This window comes from Drosophila navojoa, chromosome 3 (genome assembly GCF_054131105.1).
Source record: "Drosophila navojoa isolate 15081-1374.11 chromosome 3, UAZ_NAV_1.0, whole genome shotgun sequence".
NCBI lineage: Eukaryota > Metazoa > Arthropoda > Insecta > Diptera > Drosophilidae > Drosophila > Drosophila navojoa.
In genome coordinates, this window is record NC_142891.1 from 29,093,354 (window position 1) to 29,120,707 (window position 27,354).

A 27,354-nucleotide genomic window follows, 5' to 3' on the forward strand; every position below is an offset into this window, starting at 1 on the left:
TCTGTAAATTACAAAATCTTAGTATTCATCAAATGTACATATAGAGTAAATCTGAAGTCTCCTGGTCTAAATTGGGCTGAAGCAAGTAAGAAAGGTCTAGTCGAGAATGCTCGACTAAGAGATCCCCTGAACCCTTCAAGCAAATGATATTACAATAATAATTCACACACTCACATAGATACACAGGCGACTGCGCTTGGGCTGCGCTGCAGTGTTGGCAATATTATAAGAATTTATTTGTTGAATAATTTAATTTTTAGACGTACAATCTTAATAAAACTTTCAGAACAAGCACAAGTCTCTAGTATTTGAAATACGCTTTTTACAAATATGAGGGTCAGGGAGATATAAAGGTGGAGGGCAAAAGTTAACAAAGATTCGGAATTCTATAAAATGCGTCTTAATATATATTTAAAATTTGGGGACTTTAGCTTTAAAGATGTAGGAGGTATAATTTAACTGATTTTCGAAAAGGTTTTTTTATCGAGTCCGTCCGTCCGTCCGAATGAGTGAGTGATCTCAGAAGATACAAACGCTAGAGAGCTTTGGCATGCATACTCGTGTATACCACACGCAATACAAGTTTGTCTTATTTTTTCGATAAAAATTCCGATATCTTTTTTAGCGAGTCTAATCGAAAAATTATTTCGTTTTCTCAGCCTCATTTGAACACTTTTAGACCTAGAGACTTCAGACTTACTGTGTATATACATATGATGAAAACAAACTCTTGGAGATACAGATTTATCCGATTTGCCGATTTCAACTAATATGATTTCTGGTATATCGCAAAATACATTTTCCGTTTCGCTACGCCCCTAGTTGGCTGATCGGGAAACCCTTCGACTAAATCATATTTCACCAATGCACACAGGTCAGGGTGGTCAGGGTGGGTGGTTGGTAAAATTTAAGAAAATTGTATAAATGCATCTTAATATATATTTTAAATTTGGACACTCTAGCTTTTAAGATAACGGGATGAGTTATAGTTTTTCAGTGATAAAATAGCTATGCGCGCGATACATACCGACATTCTTAAAAAAAATTCAAGTCTCTAGCTCTTATATCTTGTGAGATCGATGCGTCCAAACATACGGACAGACGGACGGACGGACAGACATACAGACGGACAGGGCCAAATCGACTCAGCTCGTCGCCCTGATTAAGAATATATATACTTTGTGGGGTCTGCCACGCCTCCTTCTTTCTGTCTGTAACATACATTTCAACGAAACCATTATACTCTGATTACCCATATTCAATGGGTTCAGGGTATACAAATTTCAGATTTACTGTATATATTTATGTACATATAGTGAATACAAAGATTCAGTAATTTACAGATTTTGGATACTACGCCTCCAATTTATAAAAAACGTATTTAAAGTACTAGAGACTTGTGCTTTGGAATGTACATACGTTTGTAATTTCCTTCTCAAAATTTCATTAAGATTGTGTTTCTACAAATTAAGCGCAGTCGCTGCTTACTGCGCAGTTAGCAGAGCGCATTCGTATTCGCACGTGGGGATGCATATGTATGTATGTATGTATGTGTGCATAAAAGAAATGCAGAGTGATTAGAGTATCAGCTTGGAGGGTTCAGGGTATCTCCTAGTAAAGCAGTTTCGACTAGATCCTTCTTTCTTGTTAATTGTTTGGGTCGAAAGTTTGTTCTAGATGTACCATCTATTTGCAGGCTTAGTAATAATACACTAAATAACTAAAATTCGATATGTTTTAAATTAAATTGTTTTTTGTCAATTACTTGCTTATGCGACAATACTTATCTGTAAACGTATACCCTCATTTGCTATTTTGCTGAGTTAAGGGAATTGAATAACAAAGTACAAATCATAAGTGTTACAAAATTGTACACAACAATTTCGTTTTTAATATTATAATTCAATTGACAATACAAATTGATCTTGAATTCAGAACGTAATTTTACGAATATATATGACATTTTTATAATAGTAGATATGCTATCTTAAATTGATTAGTGTTATGTACTGTTTTCTTTCTTCTGAACCTATGACATATAAGCAAAATATTAGATCATTCCAAATGTATTATGTTAAATCGCTTACTTGTAAGAGAGTAGTATAAAACATTAGGTATTGTATTTAGTTTACTTATGTTGGGGTAAATGATATACTTATTTAAAATTCGTGATTCGATTGCATACCATCTCAGTCTAATAATTACAAAACATATTGGCAATCTATTGATAGTAAATGCATTATGACATCGAACTTAATATGTATTCAGTTAGTCACCATCAAATACCTATTGTAATTGTATTGATGATTGTAAATGCACAAAATCTTATATTGTTTATTTTAAAACAAATAAAGTAAGAAAGCTCTAGTCGAGACTGCTCGACTGCTCGACTGCGAAATACCCAGAACCCTTCGAAGAATTGATATTTCACAATAATTCTTTAAGTCTTTCTGCTTACACAAGAAAAACATACACTCACACACAGAAAAACGTAAGGATGCAAGCATAAACACGCATTGGCTGCTGTGTGGGTTTACTTTGCAAACTTAATTGCTTAATAACATTTCTTATTGATGAACTATATATACTCATTAAACTTTCTAGTCGTTCTTATAACACTAAAATGCGTGTATATGCCAAATTACAACAAAAATCGAAATCATCCCTTAGGGTCAAGATATCTGTTATTCTCGTATAATGCACTTTCACTTGCTAATTAAAGGGTTTGTTTGTATTACTTGTTATACCCTAAACCCATTTAAAATGGGAAATCACGGTATAATAGTTTTGTGAAAAAGTATCTAACGGGCAGAAGAAATCGTCGCAGACCCCATAAAGTATATATATTCTTGATCAGGTCGACGAGCTCAATTGATTTAGCCCTGTCCGTCAGTCTGTCCGTCCGTACGAGTGCGTCGAGCTCAGAAGATACAAAATCTAGAGCTTTTGCAAGCATACTCGTAAATACCATACGCAGTGCGAGTTTATTATATTTTTTCGATAACTCATCCGATAACTTTTTTATCGAGAATAATCGAAAATTAATTCGGTATATATATATATATTTTTATATATATGATGAATATATATATATATATATATATATATATATATATATATATATATAATCATGTCTTTCTTTACGACGATAGTCATATAGGAAAATATGTTTTTCATTATGTGGATAATGCTATTTGCTATGATATCACGGTTGATATTTAGCTTTCTTCCTTTGATCTGGTCTTCTATAAATCCATAATGAAATACAAAAGACTACTTAAAGAGTCTATATTTTGCAAAATTTAGTGTTCATCATATATATATATATGATGAATATATATATATATATATATATATATATGATGAACACAAACATTTTGAATCAACAGATTTTGGATACCACGCCCCCTTGGCCCCCAATTTATAAGAAACGTATTTCAAGTACTAGAGACTTGTGATTTGGAATGTTTTTATACATTATGATTACGTTCTGAAAGTTTCATTAAGATTGTACGTCTACAAATTAAATTATTCAACAAATAAATTCTCATATTGCCCGCTGCGCTGCAGTGCACTGCAGCAGGGCCCAAGCGCAGTCGCTGCTTACTGCGCAGTTAGCAAAGAGCGTTTGTATTCGTACGTGTGGATGCATGTGTGTGTATGTATGCATAAAAGAAGTACAGAATGATTAGAATATCAGCTTGAATGGTTCAGGGTATCTTTTTCAAAAATCGATAATATATCACGTTATTTTGTTATTGTTTTGAAACAATATTGAAAATCAGAAAAAAATGTATATCTGCTACATATTTAAAGCTAGAGTTTCCAAATTTTATATGTAGATTCTTATGTACTTTATAAAATTTCGATTTGTGATAAAATTACCCCCCACCTCTATATTTACACCCTCACCATCATATTTTTAAAGAGCTTATTTCAAATATTAGAGACTTTTACTTCGGCAAATACATGCATATCTATGTTGTTATCATAATCTGAAACTTTCATGAACGTTGACCACCAACAAGCTATTAAACAACTAAGTTTTCGTGTGTGTGTTCCTGTGTTTCTGTGTGTGTGCATGTGCGAATAATTTTTTAAATATCAGCTGCTCGAAGAGCTTTCTTACTTGTTTCTTTTAACAATTCAGTATAGGAGTAAATACAATTTTGAAAGGATTATATAATAAGTAAATTAATTATTAATTTTCGAGTTAACATTGCCTATACGTTGCATTAACGTATATCGTTATTAGCCCAAAGGAAGAATTTTTTAAGTTTATTTTAATATTGTAATCGATACAGCTCAATTATTTCCAAATTATGTGAAAACTTAACCTATCATTGAGATGACAATGTACTATAATTGTTATTGGTGTAAGTAAGAAATCGTGCTTATTATTTAGTTGCTACTAAATTGATTCATTAATTTTTAATACTAAATGTTAGATATGAACTACATTATTTGCAAACTTAAAAGACTTCAATACACAGGACCAAAATCAATTATTACATGCAAGAATTTAAGAGCCAATATAATTTGTTTATTAGACAATGACAATTCCAAGTATAATTTTTTAATATTTTATTTTTCAAGTAGCGGGAAAATAGTATTGTTGGGTACTTGTATCTAAAATTCTTCCCTAAAACATTTGCCAGTAATTCTTCTTCTTTTGCATTACAATAATTGACTTAAGTTATTTGCTTTCTTTAAAAAAAAAGTATTCATCACATTAATATTGGAAGATTTTTGAAATATGAGGTTTGCTAAAATATTATCAGAGATGTCTATCTTCAACCAGCTACATATGAATTGATCTTGTATAAATGTGGCACATAGGTGTTCTCAGAGGGTTCCAGATATGTAAAAGTATTATGGCCAGAACTAAAGTTTGTGTTCATTAAAAGAACAAAAAAAGATATAGATCTTTACGATACAGTAGTCTGTTGCCCAAATATTTCACTATCTCATATGTAATATTAAATTCGAAAGATGTTTTTTTAAGTATTATGATACTATCTTTGCAACCGGGAAACTCATTTACAAAGAAAAAATATAAAAATTTTATACTGCAATGGCTTAAACAACCAGCTTCAATTATACTGATTTGATGGGTGATACGGATTGAGACTGTACACGTTTTATAATCCCGATAATATATTGCATAACAAAGTAAACAGATTATATTCTCTGCAAGAGAATAAATGATCGCAAAAACATTTGTAGAAATAATATACTTATATCATTATTAATTTTACATTTAACAATTAAATTATGTTTTCGACACACAGTAAAGTCGATCTTCTTAGTCATTCACTACTTGGCATAATTATTTTGATCAACAAATTTTCGCGTACTTTGAACATCATTTTATAACGAATTTATTTAGAATATTTTATTTTTCTTTTTTTTATATATATCTAATAAAAACTTAAAAATTTGCCACTAAATATTTTTCATACAAATTTAAAAAGATACTTATACATATAAGTTTAGGGTAAGGCATAAGTATTTTGATAAGAATGTAAAAAGTTTAAACTAAACAAAAATAAAAGAATAAAGAAAAATTTAATCAATGGTATATCTCCCTTCAATAATATTTTGGTGAGGATGCAGACTTGAATCCACTAAATTTTGCAAAATATCAGGACATATCCCTAACCTTCGGATTTTTTTAACTAAATTGTTATATTGCGTTTCAATAGACTCTTTAAGTAGTCTTTTGTATTTCATTATGGATTCATAGAAGACCAGATCAAAGGAAGAAAGCTAAATATCAGCCGTGATATCATAGCAAATAGCATTATCCAGCTAATGGAAAAAATATTTTCCTATATGACTATCGTCGTAAAGAAAGACATGATAATTTAGGATACTCAAATATTGACCCTATTTCCTGCCAAGGGAAATAGCAAGAGTCCCTAGACCATAACCGAGCCACTACCATGGTTATTTTCTCTACGAGCCTTTTTATATTTTGTTTTCGATATGAGCTGTTATCTAGTCATAAAAGAGTTCTCCAAAGTTTCCTTGACTTGTACAATTATTCCTTACTAAAGACCAGTCTTTTAAGTTTGCCTTGGACTTGATGAGTGATACCTCCTTGCTCTTATTTGTTCCAAAATGTATTTTTACTATGTTCATGGCCGTAAAATTAAAAATAAAATGCAACACTAAGAAAAACACCTTGGAAAAACATTTCCTTAGCATTCCGTGAAAGGATTTTGCCTGCAATGGTCATATTTTATACTTGGCAGCTGCAGTCGTCAAGATTTATGGATCATTATGCTTTTTAAATATATTTATTTGATATAATAGAGCTTGACGAAATCGAATTGAAATTCATTTGCAATGCGTTTTATACCAGTGGAAAGCTTTTAATTTGCGACTATTGAAGGCCTGGGATTCATGCTCAAATATCCTTGGATTTTTATAACTTGTATATATCATTTAAAGTTAAATACAAAAATTACTTGGTTGTCAACTGCTCAAAAGTGCTCAATACTTATGCCACCCGAAAATTCGATGCTTGCATGTATTATTATCAGCAGAAAGAGAACGGAAAAAGTAAACAGCAAATAATTTAGCATACATAGAGCTATTGATAGACTGTTTGCTTTGTTCGCACGATTTCGTCAAAATACTTATGCCGACTAGTGTATGTATTTAAAATGATTTTGTTACTATAATTAGACTATGTTATAAGGTATTTACATTTAGTATTAATTACCTATTATGCTGTTGAGAGCAAAGTTTGATCTACTAATTACTTTAGTTTAATAAATGCAGTATTCATATTCAATCTTATCTAATTACATTTAACCAACTCTATCAACAAAAGCAGATGGTGGACTAACACGCTTTTCAGTAAGAATGTAATCTAATTGCTCTGCTTTTGTGATTTTTGTTAAGCTTGGCTTTGATAGACTCTCAGTGTTTTCCATCTGAAATTTATGGTCACTCATAGTTGAACCGATAGCTAATGTTTCAGTGTTACTTAAAGTATCCATGCAATTGTAATCATGTGAGCTATTCGTTATTCCTAATGAATCTGAGACAGATTCAATGCTATAAATATTTCGCCGATGAGTTGAGAAGTCAAAATGGTCACCCTCACTTGGTGCAAATAGCTCTTTATTCGTATCAACAAATTTTTGTCTATAACCGAATTCATCCGACTCACGTAGCTTTAGTTTTTCATTGCATGAGTCCGATTGTACAGTTTGTCGGGAAATAATCTTGGCTTCCCCACAATCGCGCTTAAGGGTGCCGCAGTTGACACCACTATCGGCACTTTTGAGTCGCTGACAACTGGGTACACTTCTGGACATATCTGGACATTGGATTGCAGCTTTGGCAGATTTAATTGTGAGAACTTTCCGCTGGGAATCACAATGGTGCGTTGATTTGCGTTGTTGGTTTGTGCCCGGGTCAAAGAACCTATAGTTGATGGGTACGTTGTCCAAGGCGCTGTGGATAAATAACCATTTTCATCATTAAAATTAGCATATAACGTTAAAATACCATAGCAAAAATCAAATTGTAAACTAAATACAAATAGAGATATATACAACTGAATTTTGTCAGGGATTTAACATTTTTGAAGCATACTCGATCTACGATTGATAGACATCTCTATCAGGTTCTAAGGCCGATGTGTCCACACCTACGGACGGACCGACAACCAGACAGGGATAGATCTAATCAGCTCGTCCTTATTATTTACTTTATGGAGTCTACCATATTTCATTAAAGCAAAAGTCATACTGCAATTTTTAATTTTCAATGAGCTCAGAGTATGAATAGAAAATCGAAAAAAAAAAAAATAATTAATTAATTAATTAAACTGCGAAAAATTTTGAAAAAGAGTAGGTACTAACTTACTATGCAGTTGAGGTCTACTAAATACAGAAGACCTTTCTTTACCAATTCCGTCGTCATTTCTGATTTTTCTTCCATGTGCTGAGACAATATAACAAAATGTATGATTTCAATATTTGGTATTTATAGTACAGTAGAATACCTGTAGTCCCTTCGTCCTCAATAAAACTTGAAGTTTCACGGTTGCTTGAACGATTTTCATCACGGACTTGTTCTCGCTCCCCACTTAGGTCACTATCACTATTTAAGCTATCGTACTCCTCCGACTCGGACTTTATAATTTTCGATCGTCGCTTTGATCGTTTTTCTGTAGTTATATTGTTGCTGTCATCAACTGTCATCATATTAGGAAGTTTGACATTTGAGTTGATTCCACTTATATTCGTTGATACAGGGCGCATTCCTTTCGACCCCGAGCTACATAAAGTATTTTCATCCTCACAGCGAGAATCGTACTTTAATGAACTTCCTGTGTAGCTCAAAGGAATATTCCCGGACTGGTTTTCATGTTCTGGTAAATGAAATGTAGCGTAAGGATATATGTCTTCTGAGTATTCGGGTATGCGCTCAAGTCCAGCAACCGCTTCATTCGGGGTTTGCTGGCAAGATTTGCGTACTGTACCATAAAAGTGTTCATGACTTTGAATATCCTTTCCATCTGTAGCACTACTTTGTGGCCTTAATGAATCAACATTACGTGTAAACAAAGTATGAGGATCTATAAAACATAAAGGGTTCAGCTATTTTGTTTTCTTTTTGTAGCCCAGACATAAATATTTAATACACACAATTTCTAAAGCAGATAAAAGCTCCTATTAATGCAAGAATTGTTCCAAATATTGATGTTATGATAACAGCTATAAAGTGAACATCACTGAAAACAGTTTGTTCTTCGGGCATCGCATCAAACTCCGAGCTACCGGCTAATCCAAGCAAATTCTGTGTTTCAAAATAAAACTCCTTTGTCGTGGATCCAGCATTGTTGTTCGCCGTAACACGTAGCTGATAAGCAGTGCCTGGCTCTAGGTCTCCAATACTATAACGATTCTATACAAAAAACAAAATCAATCCATAAATGATGACAATAGAGTGTACAAAATTAAATAGTATACTAACATGTGTTTCAATTTTATTTGAAACGATAATCCATTCACTAGAAGTCTTATAGTGTTTAAATTCAATACTAAAATAAAGTATTGGGCATCCACCGTCTTGCCAAGAGGACAAATCTAGGATAACTGATGTTGTATTCGAACGTATGAAGCTGTTCCTTTGCGGTGCTATTGGCTTATTTCCTATTGATATTATTGATAATAAACCATAGGTGTATCGAATTGTAACATCATTATATATATTTATTACCTTTTGTCTGCGCTGAGACGATAGCACTAGCTACGCTGGTGCCAATTTTATTGAAACAAGTCATTGTGAATTGATATTTAGTGCCGCATTGAAGGTTTTCAATCATATATGAAGTAATTCGGCGATCAATTTGTAACTCATCCCATTCGGCGGACTCTCGTCTATAGGTCAAAGTAAATCCTTTAATTGGAGCACCACCAATATCGTCGACTCTCCACTGAATGGATACTGAATTCTTGTGAGCTGAATTTACGGACACAATAGGAGCGGAAGGCGGAACTAAAAGTAAAATATATTTTATTTAAATGTTCGCAATATGTTGTATTTTATTTTTACCTTGTACAAATAGTTGATAAACAATATGATCTGAGCCCATTGGATTTCTAACAATACATGAATAATTGCCTTCATGCGACCGTTGGATATTACGTAGTGTTAACGTATTCTCCGAGTTAACTTCGAGCGGAAAATGCTTTTTGGATCGAATATTGAGAATTTTCCATTCGGCACTTGACTTGGGATTTCCCACAAAAACACATGCTAGCTTAATATCTGACCTCCAATTTACGAACAGAGTTTGACTAAATGATATTATTGCAGCTGGTATTGTTGTGCTGGGCACTAGCTTAATCACTGGAGTACTTGGGCCCTGACCCACCCTTGTTGATGCTGTGACCCAAGCTTCATATGTTTCTCGAAAATTTAAGTCTTTTGCTTCAAAATGCCTATTATGTGCTGGCAAAACTTCTTTAAGGATTTTCAGCTCCTGACCCTTTTCAAGAACTCGTATGTAAACATTGTACTTAGTAATTAATCCATTGGGACGTCGAGGAGGTAGCCAGCTAATAATCACTGAAGATTCTGTGTTCACTGCAGCTTTGACAAGCTCCGGCGCATCAGGAACTGCTTCCTCCGTAATGCATGATACAGGTGAACTGGGAATGCCTTCACCAGCTCGAGTAAATGCTAATACTTGAACACTATAATTTGTGAACGGTTGCAATCCGTGAAGCACTGTACTAAGAGCCGATGTTATCTTTGTCTCCCGAACGCTGTATTCACTTTCTAAAAGTCCTGGCTCATAAAGCAATTTATAGCCTTGAATAACTCCATGGCATAGTTTCTTTGGGGGTGCCTGCCACGATATTTGAATATTTTGGGCAGTGAGCGCAACGCATGATACTGACCGAGGAGATGCTGAGGGAACGTCTTCTAAAGTGTGACCTAATACCACATCACTCGGGGGACCGTCCCCTTTTATATTAAATGCTGATACAGTAATTCCATACTGAGTATATTTCTCCAATCCAATCAAACGGAAATCATTCAAGCCCTCTGTAGTCAAACTTCCGACCTTGGTGTGATTTTTCTCATTTTCTGGAGATCCCTGCTTCTGGTATGAAATTGTATAACCTAATAGTTCTCCATTCCACGAATCACGTACAGGTGCTCGCCATGTAATCAGTAACTATTTATGCAAAAAGATTTTAATTAAATTAACATTTTTTCCTAAAAAAGATATGTATGCTGAGGGAGTACATATATGTATGTGTAAGAAAAACTATTTTATACATACCAACACTAGTACATATCAATTAAGATGGAATTTATGGCCTTATTATTGTTATTATTATTATATTGTGAGTTCACTCACCTGTTGTGGTCCCAGCGGCTCAACAGTCACATCTTGCGGTGGGGCAGACGGAACTTCTGAATCAGTTTGCACAAATAAAATATCACTTGGAGCACTGGTGCCTAGATGATTTTCTGCAAACAATCTTATATGATACACTTGCGCCGGTCGAAGAGATCCTAGCTGAGCCGTTGTTCTATCACCGGGAAGCAGCTTTTGATTATTGTGCTCATGCCAAACATCTTAAATAAAACAACATTTAATGATAATTATTTTATGAATAAACTAAATTTTCTGCTTAGATTTGATTCGACAGGCAACCCAACAGTATAAACATTTTTTAAATTTATAATACATATTCCGTTCGTCCGTATGTACGTAACCCCATTTTACCACTACCGAAGCTATAGATTTGAAATTTATCCTCGTCTCATATATAATCTTAAAAATTTATTATTTCTTTTATAAGACTTTTACTGTATAATTATTATACCCTAAACCCATTGAATATGGGAAATCAGACTATAATGTTTTTGTGAAAAAGTATGTAACAGGCAGAAGGAATCATCGCAGACCCCATAAAGTACATATATATATATATATATTCTTGATCAGCACGACGAGTTGAGTCGATATAGCCCTGTCTGTCTGTCCGTGCGTCCGTCCGTCTATCCGTATGAACGCAGAAGATATAAAAGCTAGAGAGTTGTGTGCATACTTGTGTATACCATACGCAGTACGCGTTTGCTTTATTTTTCGATAACTCATCCGATAACTTTTTTATCGAGAATAATCGGAAAATTGATTTTTTTTAGCCCTATTAGACGTGAAGGCTCCAGATTTACTGTGTATGTACATATGATGAATAAAAACATTTTGTAATCAATAGATTTTGGATACCACGCCCCTTCGCCCACAATTTATAAAAACGTATTTTAACCACCAGAGACACACACACACATGTGGGTGAGAGTGTATAAAATGAATCTTAATATATATTTCAAATTTGGAGACTATAGCTTTACAGATGTGTGTTTTGCTGATTTGGGGTTTTTATACCCTGAACCCATTGAAAATGGGAAATCAGGGTATAATGGTTTTGTTGAAATGTATGTAACAGGCAGAAGGAGGCATGGCAGACCCCACTAAGTATATATTTTCCTGATCAGCACGACGAGCTGAGTCGATTTGGCCTTGTCCGTCTGTCTGTCTGTCCGTCCGTCCGTCTGTCCGTATGTATGAACGCGTCGATCTCAGAAGATATAAGAGTTGGAGACTTCAACTTTTTTTTAAAATGTCCGTATATATCGCGCGCATATCGAGTTTATCACTAAAAAAACCATAGCTCATTCCGATATTTTTTTATCGATAAAAAACCTTATCGAAAGTCAGTTAAAAAATTATATCTCCTACATCATTAAAGCTATAGTGTCCCAATTTTAAATATATATTAAGACGCACTTTATACAATTTCGGTTTTTGGTAAAATTTACCCCCAGCCCCTATATCCACCCCCTCACCCTCATCTTTGTAAAAGTCGTATATCAAATACTAGAGACTTGTGCTTCGGTATACACATACATTTATACATCATGATTACGTTCTGAAAGTTTCATTACGATCGTACGTTTGGAAATTAAATTATTCAACAAATAAGTTCTCATAATATTGCCAACACTGCAGCGCTACCCAAGCGCAATCGCCTGTATATGCGTGTGTGTGTGTGTGTGTGTGTGCGTGTGTTTGTTTATTTGTATGCGTGTGTGTGTGTGTGTGTGTGCGAATTATTATTGAAATATCAATATTATTGCTCGAAGGGTTCAGGGGATCTCGTAGTGGAGCAGTCTCGACTAGAGCTTTCTTACTTGTTTTAATATATGTATTTTTTTTTTTTAATTTCTCCTCGTATATTGTTATATATACCCTGAACCGATTGGAAAGGGGAACTCACGGTATAATGGTTTTGTTAATATTATGTAACAGGCAGAAGGAGGCGTAGCAGACCCCACAATTTCGATTTTTGTTGTAAATTACTCACCCTCACTTTTGTAAAAGGCCTAAAGGTACTAGAGACTGTGCTTTGGAAAGTACATACATTTGAACATTACATTGAATGATTAAGTTCTGAAAGTTTCATTAAGATTGTATGTCTAGAAATTAAATTATTCAACAAATAAATTCTCATAATAATGCTCACACAGCAGCGCAGCCCATGAGCAGTCGCTGCTTACTGCGCAGTTAGCAAAGCGCGTTTTTATACGTGCGTGCGGATGCATGTGTATGTATGTATGTATATGTGCATAAAAGAAATATAGAATGATTAGAATATCAGATTCAGGGTATCTCCTAGTCGAGCTGTCTCGAATATAGCCATCTTACTTGTTTACAATGTCCGTCTTTTCCGTCCGTCTGTCCGTATGAATGCAATTTTTTTCGGAGCTTTTGAAGCTACAGACCTGAAATTTGCAACACATGCTCGTGTATATCTCCGATTTAATGGAAAATGCATTTTCCAATCATATTAGTTGAAAAACTGAAATTTGGAGAATAGATCCGCATCGACCACCGAAGACCACGAGCTATGGCGGATATACGCCCATTGGGGACGTGCTAAATCGGATAAAACTGTATGTCCTAGAGTTTTAAAGCTGAGCGTTTAGATTTTGCATGTGAGCTAATTTTCAGATTCTATTAAGATTAATGATGAAATATATAAATAATGAAAATTGGACTCGGACTTGAAGATATACTCATTTTTCAAAATCTGCTATATTTTTTTTTCTTGCGGCGGTCCGATGATCCTCCCTTTGTACACTTGCAGAAAGCTGAGAGTGCAGCAAATGCTGAAGTGTCCTGCTAGAGGGCGTAGCTAATGGACCCACGCGGAATCTTACAAACTCAGCAGTAAGATAAGAATACGAAATAAACCAATGCTGAGCCTTACACACTCAGCAATAGACGCAATATATTTAAGTTAGGGTTCAAAATATACATGAGTCTAGGTATATAAGCCCAGGCTCAGAAGAATAAAGATCAATACGAAACTAAATAGTACCATAGTCAAGTGTTTTCGTTCACTATATGATTTTCTTTCATGGGATAAATGTTAATATTCAAGGAAATTTTCCTATAAGTTTTTTATTTATATGTACACCTTCACGTTAGCATTAAAATAGCCAGAATAATTTCCACAGAACTTCATGATACTTAAAAACTTTGTGACACATTAAAATATCTTTGAAAAAAGTATCAAAATAAGACTATATTTTTAATTAGAATAAACACTAGATGCAGACCTTAAATGAATTATTTCTAACTTCTCTACTATCATAGAACTTTAATTATAGCATGACACAACGTTATTCTCCTGTTCAAAATATTTTGCGAAGAAATTAAATCTCTACATTTTTAAAATTAAACAAAAATATATTGATTATTTTAAGTAAACATATTTTTCAGAATACTATATTATTAAAATTGTGTGAGAAAATCGAAAAACCTCCTTTATGTCAATGATCTAATATATTGCATGTGTTAATAATACTATACTTACCTCCAGCTTTTTTGTATTGCAAAATATAATTTGATATTGGTTGTGCATCCCGGTTATTACCACCGCCTCCTCCCAATATTATTGAATCTTGGTCATTTGGAGACCACGCCAATGTTACTGATCGGCTTCCAAGATCTCTGACATGCAAGTTAACTGGGAAATTTGGAGGTTCCTGAACTTGAACATGTATAACACTTCGATCACGCCCATAGGCGTTGCTGGCTATGCAAGTATATTCCCCTCTATCAGTTAAGACCGTTTGTAAAATAGTCAACTCTGACGATACACCACGAGCTAAGGGCGAGTTCTTTATATGATAACGAATATCATAGGATGGATCAATACGATTTGCTTTCGATCTCCATGATATTTGTAAGGGCTGATCTCCAGTTGCCTCGCAGCGCAATGTAATGCGTTCTCCACGTCGAATCGATAACTGATTTTTCGCTACGGTAACTGTAGGGCCAACTGTTTCAAAATAAAAATAAGAAAAAGTAAATATTTAAATTACTATTATCTATTAATCGAATGAAGAACTCATGCTCACCATGAACAGTCAACTTAATCAAGGTACTTAGGCCCGCACCTATTCCATTGGTTGCTTGACACAAATAGCTGCCCTCATGCTCACGAGCAACCTTGGATATCATGAGAGATCCATTCGAATGCGCCATAATATTTGATTGTGAGTTTCCATTGTTTATAGCATAGCTAAGATCACGATAATCCCCTGAGTCGCCTTCATTTTCATACATATATAATATTAAGATTTTTCTCTTTAATTTGCGGGATTTCTTTTAATACCTATGGACTGCTTCCACTGAATGGTTGGTATGGGGAATCCATCAGCCTTACACGATACTATCACTGAATTTCCCAGGATTGCATCTTGATCAGTAGGTTTCAAAGTCCAACGTGGAGGAACTAATTTTTAATGTATACATTACTTAGAATTCGTTTGTTATTAGTGGATTATCATGCATGACAACAAAATCCATATACACATCATGCTGTTATATGCTTACTTAAGAAAATTAAAACGTCTAACAAATAAATTTATAGAAAATTCAACTTTTGTACTAATCTGTTATCAGTTGGAAAGGAAAAAATAAATTTATTATTTAAAGTTCCAAAATATTACAAATGCTTTAAGGATATATCACATAATGTTACTATTACGGATGAAGTATTCAGCTGAAAAGGATTATTAAGTAGTAGTCCATCAAAGTAACATTGAAAGATAAAATGTGCAAGCCCGGCATAGTTGTTTATTACAAACAGCAAACCAATAAAAATTATTGACAATATTACCGATTTTATATCAAATCGACACGTATGCGACCAAGTTATTTTTATCTCCAATTTCAAACGTCAATCTATCAACCCCAAGCACATATTTTATGGCTATTTGTACATGCATTGAAAATATAGTTATTAATTCATGCAAATTGTGCATCACTGTAAGTTCTTGGAAGCCGAGTGCATGGTGCTCAGTGCAATGATCTCCTATACTTTTGTGTATTCCAAAATGAAGCCACTTTATATATATGCTCATATAATATTGATCTCCTAATTTATTATTATTAGCATTATCTTAATGTAGGCCTATAAAAAGACACAGCTTAATGGATGGTCTCGTTTTTTATGTGACAACCTTTTCGACCAAAAACTTCCATTGAAATATCTTTATATATAAATAGTCTGTCTGTTATAAATTCAACTTAATTTATGAAAAAAAAAAACATTTTTTTTATTTGAGTAGGGCTGAGCATCATATTATCACTGAATCAGTATGTACATTTGGGTTTCAATCAATTCATTTTATAAAATTGATTTTACTGAATTATGAATCGCCCACTTATCCTTAATAATAAATGTATATGAATATGTATGTAAAGGTTTTCAAGTTTATATCTTTTGATTAGCTACCTAAAATTAAAAACTCAGTTTCTCGTCTTGAAATTTTTTAGCTACATTAATTTCGCTTAACACAAACTGCGTAAATATAAAACTGTATTCAATGGAAGTTTTTATTTATGCCGAATAAAAACTATTGCTTTATATAATAATTTTCTTCAATTCATAAGTTATAAAACAATCATTCTTTTACAGCAATCCGCTATTATAATATTCTTTTATCTTCATTTGCAAGTTTGATTAACTACCATATCTAAATACTTGAAAAAACTTTAATACTTTCGATCTATAATTATAATAGAAGAGTATTTTATATGGTGGACATATCCATTTTATCATTTATGTATTTTAACATAAACGCTTTCAGGTTAAGTAAAAGTTGAGATAATCGAAATTCTGGATTACTCTAGACAAATAACGTCTTGAGAATTGTTAATCAATTAACAAGGGGACGAGCAATACATTCTGCTGAGCTTTTCTATTATGTGGTCCATCCATTAGTAAATATGAATATTAATATGATTATTCGAAAAATCAAACTGAATGTTTATTTAAATTATGTATTTTTATCACATCAACGGAAGATTCTTAGTTATCTGATTCATATAGGCTTGTAAATAGGTATTTGATAATATCTCCAAAAGTAAAATTTGTATTACCAGATGAAACCCTAAAACTAGGTGATTTATCCTCCGGGTGCATTGTCTACGATATTTACGGTGATTTGTTCTTTTTTTTGTGCATTTTATGTATATTTAAAATTAGATGGCTTTTTAGTGTTTCTAGAAAACAATAGTTACACTTGATTTACCCGAAACCGAAAGAACGGCGGTATATTCAACAATGCCAGCGTGATTTGCCACACTGCAAGTGTAGTTACCATTGTGCCACGAAGAGACGTTGTGAATGGACAATATGCTGGAAAATGGGGTATAATGATTGATTGTTAACGACGGATCCGGAGGTAGAAATTCGCCTTGCTTAGTCGCCATGGTTAGCTGTTTGCCCATTCGAACGCCTGAATTACTCTGAATTGTCACATTGTTTCTGTACCAAGTTATATTAAAAGGTTGATCTCCTTGGCTACTGGAGCACATTATCTGTGTCCGCATACCTTCAGTAATTTCATCTTCAAACGCAAAAGGAGATATACGCGGTGGCACTATACATAAAATATCAAAAGAAATATATTTTAAAACCTCTTCTTTAGTTTTTGAATAAGAGTGAGCGGTTTGGACGTTGTTGTGAACTAGACCAATTTCCTCTGTACAGTAAATAATCAAATTAAATTTCAATAAAATTAAATTAGGACTATACAAATAAAAAACTTAAAATTAAAAATACGTGCAATTTTATACATTTTAATCATGGGTTTCCCTTAGTTGTTTTATGGATTATACGAGAGTATTTGCTTAGGTTTTTTTTAATACTAGTTATCTACATCATGCGTTGAGTTTTATCATATGTAATTGTAAATTTAAAGAATTGTTATCTCATACAAATAATATAAGTAATCTTATTGCAATAATAAGAAAAATACATGCACAAATACATTAATACGGTAAATGTATTTAATTTTTATGCACAAACTAAAAACACATATCGCTATTACAAGTACCATTAACTTTAAGCTGTGCAGAGTGCGTTACAGTAGCGGCATCATTTTGCACACGGCACGTATAAGTGCCACTTTGGTCCCTCGTCACACTTGTGATGCTGAGAGCGCTGGTAAAATCATCATTTTGGCGAATTGTCACCTGGCCGCTACTTTCACCACTACTACGACCATTGTCATTCGATGCGATTTCACTTGTGAAGGCTGACGGTGACATCGAAGATGAAAACTGCGACATTAATCCGGAGCCGGAGCCCGACACAGAAGCGCCACCGGTACCCTTAAGCCCACCGCTGACACTGTCGACGGATGCTGCCGATGGCAGAGGTATTCCATCCTTTAGCCAGGTAAATGTTAGCGGCAGGTCCCCGGTGCCAATAACGCACTGAATGCTTGTACGGTCACCGACGTTCAGATCGCGTGCGAATGAGAATGGTGTAATCTTGGGTGGAACTGGATTTTTAATTTCAGTATATATGCTTGGTTAGTAAATTGATCAGACGCTGTTTCGAAAACTAAATTACGAATGGTGTTTAATATGGTATATGGTATCACTTTGCAGCACTTTGCACAAACAAAAGTATTTTGCTAACGATTATTCAAAAGTTCCGTCATTTTTCATTAATGTATACGATCTGTGTATATTCAAAGTAAATTTGTACTTCCTTGAAAGTTCAAAACTACAGTTTGTATTATAATCAATAACTAAGTAGTGAAACTTATTTATTCATAACTTTTTGACATTCATCTTTTTATTAGGAACCCTCTTTATTTATTTACTGTTTTTTTTTTTTTTTAATCGAAATTTCGGAGTCATATATCATGAATCACAAAAACAATATTCATATTTGGAGAGTTGAACCGTTAATTTGGATCCACGGTGTAAAATGAATAAGAAGAAACCTAATATCATTAAATTTGTGAAAGTTGTCTAATAAAGAGAAGACGCATTTTAAAAATTACGAATTTTTTAATTAAAAGCCAACTGGGTCAAAGATATGAACGGGCTTTAAAAAATTATATAATATAAATGTAGCAAAAATAAAATTATTAATACAAATTAGGTCCCAGACTCACACCAGTGGCAAAATATTTTTTGCTTCTATGTGTTTGTTAGTAGTCTTCTTGAATATGAAATTCGTGAGTAAATAAATAATAAAAAAGTAAACTGAGTCGATCATATAGTACCAATACGACCAAGCACTCAGATATATGATAAACAGTTCCCTTATGCCTATGGTGAGCCATCTATTTGTAATGCATTTTTTTCGTTTTGTTAAAAAAAGTATTATTAATTAGTGCACGGTATTGATCATCAATGCTTAAGAATTGCAGTCATTAAAATATGGGACAGAAATACTTTAAAATATTTTTTACATAAAATCTTCAAAAAGACTACCAATAAGTACACCTGCAAAGAATCAGATCAAAACACCAAATTGACGCTAACCACGACTTTAGCTCGCTTCAGCTGCCTATGGATATTGCTTTGACAGTTGAAGGCCTTTTTGGAGCTATTACAACATACAATTGTGGCGAATTAAACCCTTAAAGAATACCGCGCATACCAAAGCAAGTGCAGGTTCAAGTGTAATTGCAAGTGCAAGTGAAAGGAATACCTTATGTGAGTGCAATTTTTAAGTGCAATGTAAAAGTTCGAGCGGTGCAGACATTAAAGAATATAAAAAATTGGATAGAGATACAAAACTATCTTAAGATATGACTTATATTATGTTCCCAATGATATATAATATTATATTTTTAATATAGAAATTAGCAAAACCTTACTTATATTATACGTATACTGCGTATACGCTTAAATAGTATTCAGGACTGGTACAAACTAACAATTCTTTTTTTTTCCCATTTAATTTTATTATTTTTTAAACAAAATATATTATAAAATTACGTTATCAGTCATGATAATTTATTTCATTAAGAAAATAGAAATTAATTATGAATTAGAAAACCGAGTGAAGCGAAAATATGGAGAACAAAATTGAGCTTTTATAGCATAATGTATAGTGACCAATTCAATTATCCCTAACGTTCTACTTTAGAATAAATATCATGCATATCCTTATATCTTATAAATTCAGTTATTCCACGGTATCATTAATTTTATCATATTTATGTGTATACTTTGGATCAAATCCAGTCATCGATCTTAAATATGTTCCACTAAATAGTAGCGCTCCTACTATTTTACGAAGAAATTCAAGTATTGTTCGATATAATGAATCACTCGATAATAAATCTTATAAGGTACTTAGTGTCTTCAAAAAGTCTTCAAAATATCTTCATAATATTATTTAATATGTAAGTTTGAACTATTTATTATCACAAGGAATTTATTATTTGGAGCGAAAACTTAAATGATCGCATTCATATTGAAAACTAAGATAAAGGTATCGTGCTACGTACATTCAAATGCAAAACTTTTTATGCACGTGCATTGCTATTAGTTTTGTTATATAAGCTTTCCTGAAATTGATAAGATTCATAATTTAATTTTATATAATCGCATGCATCTGTATAAAAACATTTGAAAAAGATTCTTAATATATCAGATTCTTAATTATAATTATCTTTTTAATACATTATTTTCAGTAACCATATTAATGAATTTTATCCTGTTTCAATTATTCTGAAAAGCAATTGGATTTTAAATTCAAAATGGAAATTTTGAATTATTATACTCATTCGCGAAGTGGAAATAAAATCTCCGTTTTTTCTCCGTCAATATGTCCGTATAAATACAAATCATTTAGAAATTTCGAATATATAATTTAGAAATGAGGGAAATATATCTCGTATAACAGAGACCCTATTAAAAATTCTATAAATTTAAAATTGGAGTTATATGTTCGTAGGTACAATCGCATCTAAAATATTTAAATTATTTCTGTACGCGTCTTTTTCGAGCTCTTAAAAATATTTCACAAATTTGATAGAAATATATATCCACGCCTTGTGATGTCGAAAACACTTTTAAATTTTTTAATATATTAGCATATATATTTTATTTGGTCCAACTGATTTTGAACCGCGAATGAGTATGCAGTCAGTATCACCTGACTGTGACATATCTTACTTGGTAATTTATGATTTATTACTATCATAAATATATACTAGAAAAATATATTAAATTTAGAAATACATACCCAATACTTTAACATCTACAGATCGCTGCGCAGTATAGTTGTGCTTATTGCGTGCTATACATGTGTATGTACCCTGATCGGAAGCTCGTTGTACATTATCTATCACAAGAGTTCCGTTTTGGACCCGCTGTCACATGTTGATTGGCAATCTAATACCATCTAAAGAAAATAATAATAATTTCTAAAAAGTGCTCAGTTCATTTCTTAACAAAAAATACCTTTTTCTATAAACACATTTTCTATTGGATATCCAGCAACAGGGCATTTTAAAGTAAAAACTTTTCCAGCGACAGCTGATATTTTTGGCATATGTCTTACATACGGCATACCTGTAATAGATCAGGAGTACATTCACAATAGGAGCTTTTTAGAGACTAATGCACATCGTTGATATTTTTATACACAGGGAAATCAGGGTATAATGTTTTTTTCAAAATGCATGTCACAGGCAGAAGAAAGCGTGGCCTTTATGTGTATATATATTCTTCCGCAGGGGGATGAGCTGAGTCCATTTATGTTTGTTTGACCGTGTCGATCTCTGAGTATATAAAAATCTATAACTCCTTCTGAAATCTTGTTATCGGTTACCATCAGTATCAGTTAGAAGTATATCTCCTACAACTTTATAACTAATGTCGTTAAATGTAGATTCATATGTATATTATATAACTTTGGTTTATAATTAACTCCCACTCCTATATGCACCCCCTCACCACTACATTTGTCAAAAGCGGCTGCTTCGGCAGCTGCACTCATTTCACTATTCACGATGTGAAAGTTTCATAGAGATAGTCCATTTACAAAACAAGTTATTAAATACGTGTTTGCGTAAGCAGATTATAAGCGAGTAATTATTGAAATATTTGTTACTCAAAGGTTTGAGGAGATCTCGAAATCGAGTAGTCTCCACTAGAGCATACTTACATACGTACCATATATATTTAATCTTGCAGAATGCGCAACAGCACCAGCCCTAGAAGTCGCCTTACACTCATATTCTCCTCCGTCCTCTGATTTAACAGCTGATATATTGACGTGGCTAATAACGTCACCAAATGTGGTCACATATTGTCCTATCATAAGACGATCATTCTGAAAGATATACAGTAGAAGCCGGTTATAACGAATCCTCTTAAAGCGTCCGTATGGTTATTGCGAAGAAAATTCCGTTGCCCGGACATATTTATATGAGCAAACGTACGGTCCCTTGAGCGACGATTCTTATGTATTATTAGGGAATATACACAAGTAACAGTGTGCATATGTATATTGTATGTATATCAATTGAAATATATGCATATACTAGGACTCGTATCGATCGTAGTGAATATATAATTTATATTATATATAACTATGTATATAACTTTATATATAGCTATATATTATTTATAGATATTAGGATCATATCATAACGACCAGTGATGGGATGTGAATAAGTATTCCGCCCCGTCTACGTTCTTACTTGTTATACCCTGAATCCATTGAAAATGGGAAATCAGGGTATAATGGTTTTGTTAAAATGTATGTAACAGGCCGAAGTAGGCGTGGCAGACCCTACAAAGTATATATATTCTTGATCAGGGCGACGAGCTGAGTCGATTTGGCCTGTCCGTCTGTCTGTCTGTCCGTCCGTCCGTCCGTCTGTCCGTATGTATGAACGCGTCGATCTCAGAAGATATAAGATGTCCATATATATCACGCGCATATCGAGTTTATCACTAAAAAACGATAACTCATTCCGATATTTTTTATCGATAAAAAACCTTATCAAAGATCAGTTATAAAATTATATCTCCCACATTATTAAAGCTAGAGTCTCCTAATTTAATGGGTACATTAAGATGCATTTAATACAATTTCGGTTTTTGTTTAAATTTGCCCCCACCCCTATATCCACCCCCTCACCCTCATCTTTGTATTTATAATACTAGAGACTTGAGATTCGGAATATACATACATTTAAACAATATAATTACGTTCTGAAAGTTTCATTAAGATCGTACGTCTAGAATTCAAATTATTCAACAAAATAAATTCTCATAATACTGCCAAGACTGCAGCGCAACCCAAGCGCAATCGCCTGTATATGTGCGCGCGTGTGTGTGTGTGTGTGTGTGTGTGTGTGTGTGTGTGTGTGTGTGTGTGTGTGTGTGTGTGTGTGTGTTTTTTTTTATATTCGTTTATTAACAGTTTTTAAATTACAAGGTGCAAGTTGCGTGGTGGCTAGGATACATGTAAAGATTTGTTATACTTATACTATACTCACTATGATTTTAAGTTTAATAAATTTCAAATATTTACATTTGGAAGAGGAAATCCATCCAAGTGCCAAGCAATTTTAGGCGTCGGGTTACCACTTGCACTGCATTTAAGCGAAACAGAAGGTCCAGGCTGCATAGTTTGCTCTATAAACTTATAAAGTAACTGAGGTGCCACCTCTGCAAACAAAATTACATAATTACAACATATACCGTTGAAAGTATTATGCTATTTATTTCATAATTCATATATAAGAAAATTGGAATGAATGCGTCGAAGAAACAGACATTGTATTTTGACATTATTTTACAATATTATGAAATTTCTTTCATAAATCATAAATAAGAAAGATAAAATAACTGTATAGAAGAAAAACATATTTTATTTTCTAAAGCGCCATGAAAAATCAAACCCACTGACATAGCTCACGAATAACTAATAACCGTTTATTCTTTATGCTCTTTATGCGAAATCAATGGAAAATAAAAGCATATTCAGTGACTTGTTTGTCTGACGCTCCGTTGACGAACATAATTTAAGAAGAGATACGACTTTCGTTAGTAGAATGAGACTCAGGACGTTGGCGAATGGCTATAAAACTCTATACAAATATAATATAATTTTATATATATATATAATTTTTTATGTGTGGTGGTTTTATCTGATTATTCATGAAAGGGCACCATATAAGAATCGTCCACCTCGGTCACACACATCATGATTTTAAGATCCGTTTGCTTTATGGCAAATATTTTTTGTAGCAAATACCTAAAGTACAAATTTGTACTAGTACTGGTACTAGTACTTCGTTTGTAAAATAAGAACGTACCTCCCAATCTTAGCTCGGCAGAACATTGACTTGACTCTAGATCGTTCTTTATAATACATTGATACATTCCCTTATCTTCTTTGACGATAGATGTAATGCGTATATGTTCCGTTGACAGATGACGAACCCGAGCCCCAGAACGTAGTGTTTTGCCATCCTTAAACCACAAAACTTGTTGTTTTGGAAATCCAGATGTACTGCAAATCTATAATGTTAACAGCCATATTTTTTGTTAAATTGGAACTCAAAATATACCACGAATAAGTCACTTTACTCACTAAATCAGCCGTTTGTCCAAGATTTACAGTTTGTACTCGAGGCTGTACGATTGCACTTAAAGGCGATGATACAGACAATTTGACTTCTAAGGTTTCACTACCCTCTGAGTTAGTAACTGTACAATAGAATATCCCATCGTCGGATCTTGTGATGGCCGATATAATAAGAGTTCCGTCTTTGATTTTGGCACGCCCATTCGCGATCATATGTTGCATAGACTCTTCATTGCTTGAACGTGTAATATGCCACCTAAAATAAAAATAATTTATTTTTTTATGCTATTAATATGATATACAAGTATGAAAGCTCAAGTCGAGACTGCTCGACTACGAGATCCCCTGAACCCTTCGAGCAACTGATATTTCAATAATTATTCGCACACACACTCGCAGGCGTACGCACGAACGCATGAACACGCACTGACTGCAGTGTGGGCTTGCTATCGGAAGTTAACTGTTTAATAACTTTTCTTGTGGGTGGGCTAACATCACCAAACTTTTAGATTATGATCATAATATACATAGATATGTACATATTTATATGACAAAGCACAAGTCTCTAGTACTTGAAATACGTCTCTTACAAAGGTGAGGGTAAGGGGCTGATATAGGTGTTAGAGGTGTCAAGCTATCGATGGTAGGCCCCATGGATTGAGGACGATAGTAATTTCAAACCATCGGTAGAGGTCAATAGTACCATCGATAGTGGTCGGTAGTCGCAACAAAAAACAGTGATTCTTGGCCTTAAAAATTTGAGCACTGAAATTTTGTGAAATTTTATTTTAAGATAAAAGCTGAATTGACTTAAAAGCTAGAAACTAAAAACTATTAAGTTCTATTGTATTGATAGATTTTTGTTCAAAAACAGCAAAACGTTCACATTTTCTTCTTTAAGCCGTGTCCGCCCGTCAGACACAATTTGTCCCGCCTTGCTGAAAGTTCTCTTCGACTCCACAGACGTAAAACAGACAATAAAAAAGACTCAGACAGAAATTGTTTTTGTCGCGTATGGTTTAGCTCGCTCGCGCTCTGAGCGAGACAGTTATTTCAGTTTTCGTTTCGCTCAAGTCAAGCATTGCCTTTTGCATATGTATGGGTAATCACTGGCAATTGTTGCATTATATGTGTATGTATGTTTTTTAGTCAAACTGTCTTTTGCTGAAAATCTTTGTGTAAGCGAAATCGTATTATTCCTTACGCGACACTCATTTGAGATCGTGACACCAATGAGTCAATGCGAAGCGCTTGACCAAAACAAAGAGAGCCGCTTTTTATGTTATGTTATGAAGCAGAGCATATTCGATAAAAACGATCAACTATCATTTGCAAGCTATGATATAAAATTAAGAAAATTATAATTATTTATCCCGCGCCTTTGACGATATTATCGTCCACTATCGAGATACTGAACCATCGATAGTTCAGTCGCTCGATAGTGCTCGACCATCGATAGTGACGATAGTGCCATCGATAGGGGGTAAATTTTAACCAAAATCGAAACCCTACATACCCTTCAAATTTGGCGACTCTAGCTTTAACGATGTAGCAGATATGAAATTAATACAAATTTTCGATGTTTTTATTTGATAACAAAATAACGGGATGAGTTATCGATCTTTGAAGCAAAAGTCGATATGCGCGTTGTATACACGGACCTAGAAAAAAATTTCAAGTATCTAGCTATTATATCTTCTGATATTGACGCCTTCAAGCATACGGACACACAGACGGACGGACAGACGGACAGGTCTAAATCAACTCAGCTCGTCGCCCTGATCAAGAATATTTATACTTTTTGGGGTCTCCCACGCCTCTGCCTGTTACATACTTTAAGTACCATTCTACCCTGATATCTCAAGACGGAGAGAGCACAAAACTAATATTCTAAATCACTTTCGTAAATAAGTTTAATAATTCAATTTCGTGAATGTATAAAAAAGATCTGATAAAATATTTAATTAAATGAAATGGTCAGATATATATTTACTAGTCAATTCCTGAATAAGAGTTCTATTGAATACTCGTGTAATCGTAAGCACACAGGTAACTAATCACACCGCTTTGCATAACTCACTATCAATCGTGACATGTTATTGATTCTGATCAGAAGACAAAACAAATAAAAAATGGCCTTTTTGAATAACAAGAGACTGCTCGACTAGTAGCTACCCTCAACCCTTCAATCTGATATTCTGATCATTCTGCAATTCGTTTATGCACACATACATACACATACATCCACACGCACGCATACGCACTCTGCTAACTACGCAGTAAGCATCGACAGTGTTTGGGCTGCAGCATGGAAAATAGTATGCGAATTTACTTGTGAAATAATTTCTCTTGTCGAAGGGCTATCTTAATAATTAATAAAAATTCAGAACGTGATCATACCACAAGTCTCTAGAACTTGAAATACGTTTTATTTTTAATTGCGGGCAAAGGGACGTGGTATCAAAAATCTGTATATTACAAAACCGTTGTATTCATCAAATTTATATACACAGTAAATCTTAAGTCTTCAGGTCTAAAAGTATTCGGACGGACAGGGCTAAATCGACTCAGCTCGTCACCCTTATCAATAATAGATAGATGCGATGAGTCCTTCTACCCGTTACATACCATTCATAAAATATATATATTTTTTCTAGGTCCGTTTATATTACGCGCATATTGAGTTTTTCTCTAAAACTCGAAATCTAGTTATTTAATTATATCGCCTACACCTTTGGAGCTAGATCTTCCAAGTGTAGATTTATATGGTTTTTATATAATTTCGATTTTCGCTTTAATCTCATTGTGACCTTTGTAAAAGGCGTATTTTAAACACTAAAGACTTGTGTTTTGGCATATACACGCATTT

General features: G+C 33.6%; 2 protein-coding genes across 10 annotated transcripts in view; one reads left to right on the forward strand and one right to left on the reverse strand.

The window, feature by feature from the left end:
• LOC149091970 (uncharacterized) overlaps positions 1-27,354 on the forward strand; it is a 98,903-nt gene that overhangs the window by 9,670 nt on the left and 61,879 nt on the right. The gene's annotated exons all lie outside the window — the stretch shown is intronic.
• Positions 1,865-27,354, reverse strand: part of LOC108649548 (cell adhesion molecule Dscam2) — a 32,913-nt gene continuing 7,423 nt past the window's right edge. The window contains exons 1-14 of one of the 9 annotated variants that reach the window (XM_089257593.1): positions 21,126-21,265; positions 17,158-17,508; positions 15,234-15,353; positions 14,977-15,168; positions 14,430-14,897; positions 10,898-11,118; positions 9,580-10,711; positions 9,244-9,522; positions 8,998-9,176; positions 8,670-8,928; positions 8,024-8,599; positions 7,881-7,962; positions 7,312-7,470; positions 1,865-7,275 (exon numbers count right to left, since the gene is read on the reverse strand). In XM_089257593.1, coding sequence (XP_089113719.1) covers positions 6,819-7,275; positions 7,312-7,470; positions 7,881-7,962; positions 8,024-8,599; positions 8,670-8,928; positions 8,998-9,176; positions 9,244-9,522; positions 9,580-10,711; positions 10,898-11,118; positions 14,430-14,897; positions 14,977-15,168; positions 15,234-15,353; positions 17,158-17,458 — 4,425 coding nt within the window. In that variant the 5' untranslated portion in view covers positions 17,459-17,508; positions 21,126-21,265 and the 3' untranslated portion in view covers positions 1,865-6,818. Of the gene's footprint in view, positions 7,471-7,880; positions 7,963-8,023; positions 8,600-8,669; positions 8,929-8,997; positions 9,177-9,243; positions 9,523-9,579; positions 10,712-10,897; positions 11,119-14,429; positions 14,898-14,976; positions 15,169-15,233; positions 15,354-17,146; positions 17,509-17,964; positions 18,535-21,125; positions 21,285-21,343; positions 21,455-22,057; positions 22,218-23,426; positions 23,564-24,213; positions 24,419-24,491; positions 24,742-27,354 lie in introns of those variants that run through there. The other 8 variants (XM_089257591.1, XM_089257595.1, XM_089257597.1 and 5 more) reach the window with 8 other exon arrangements.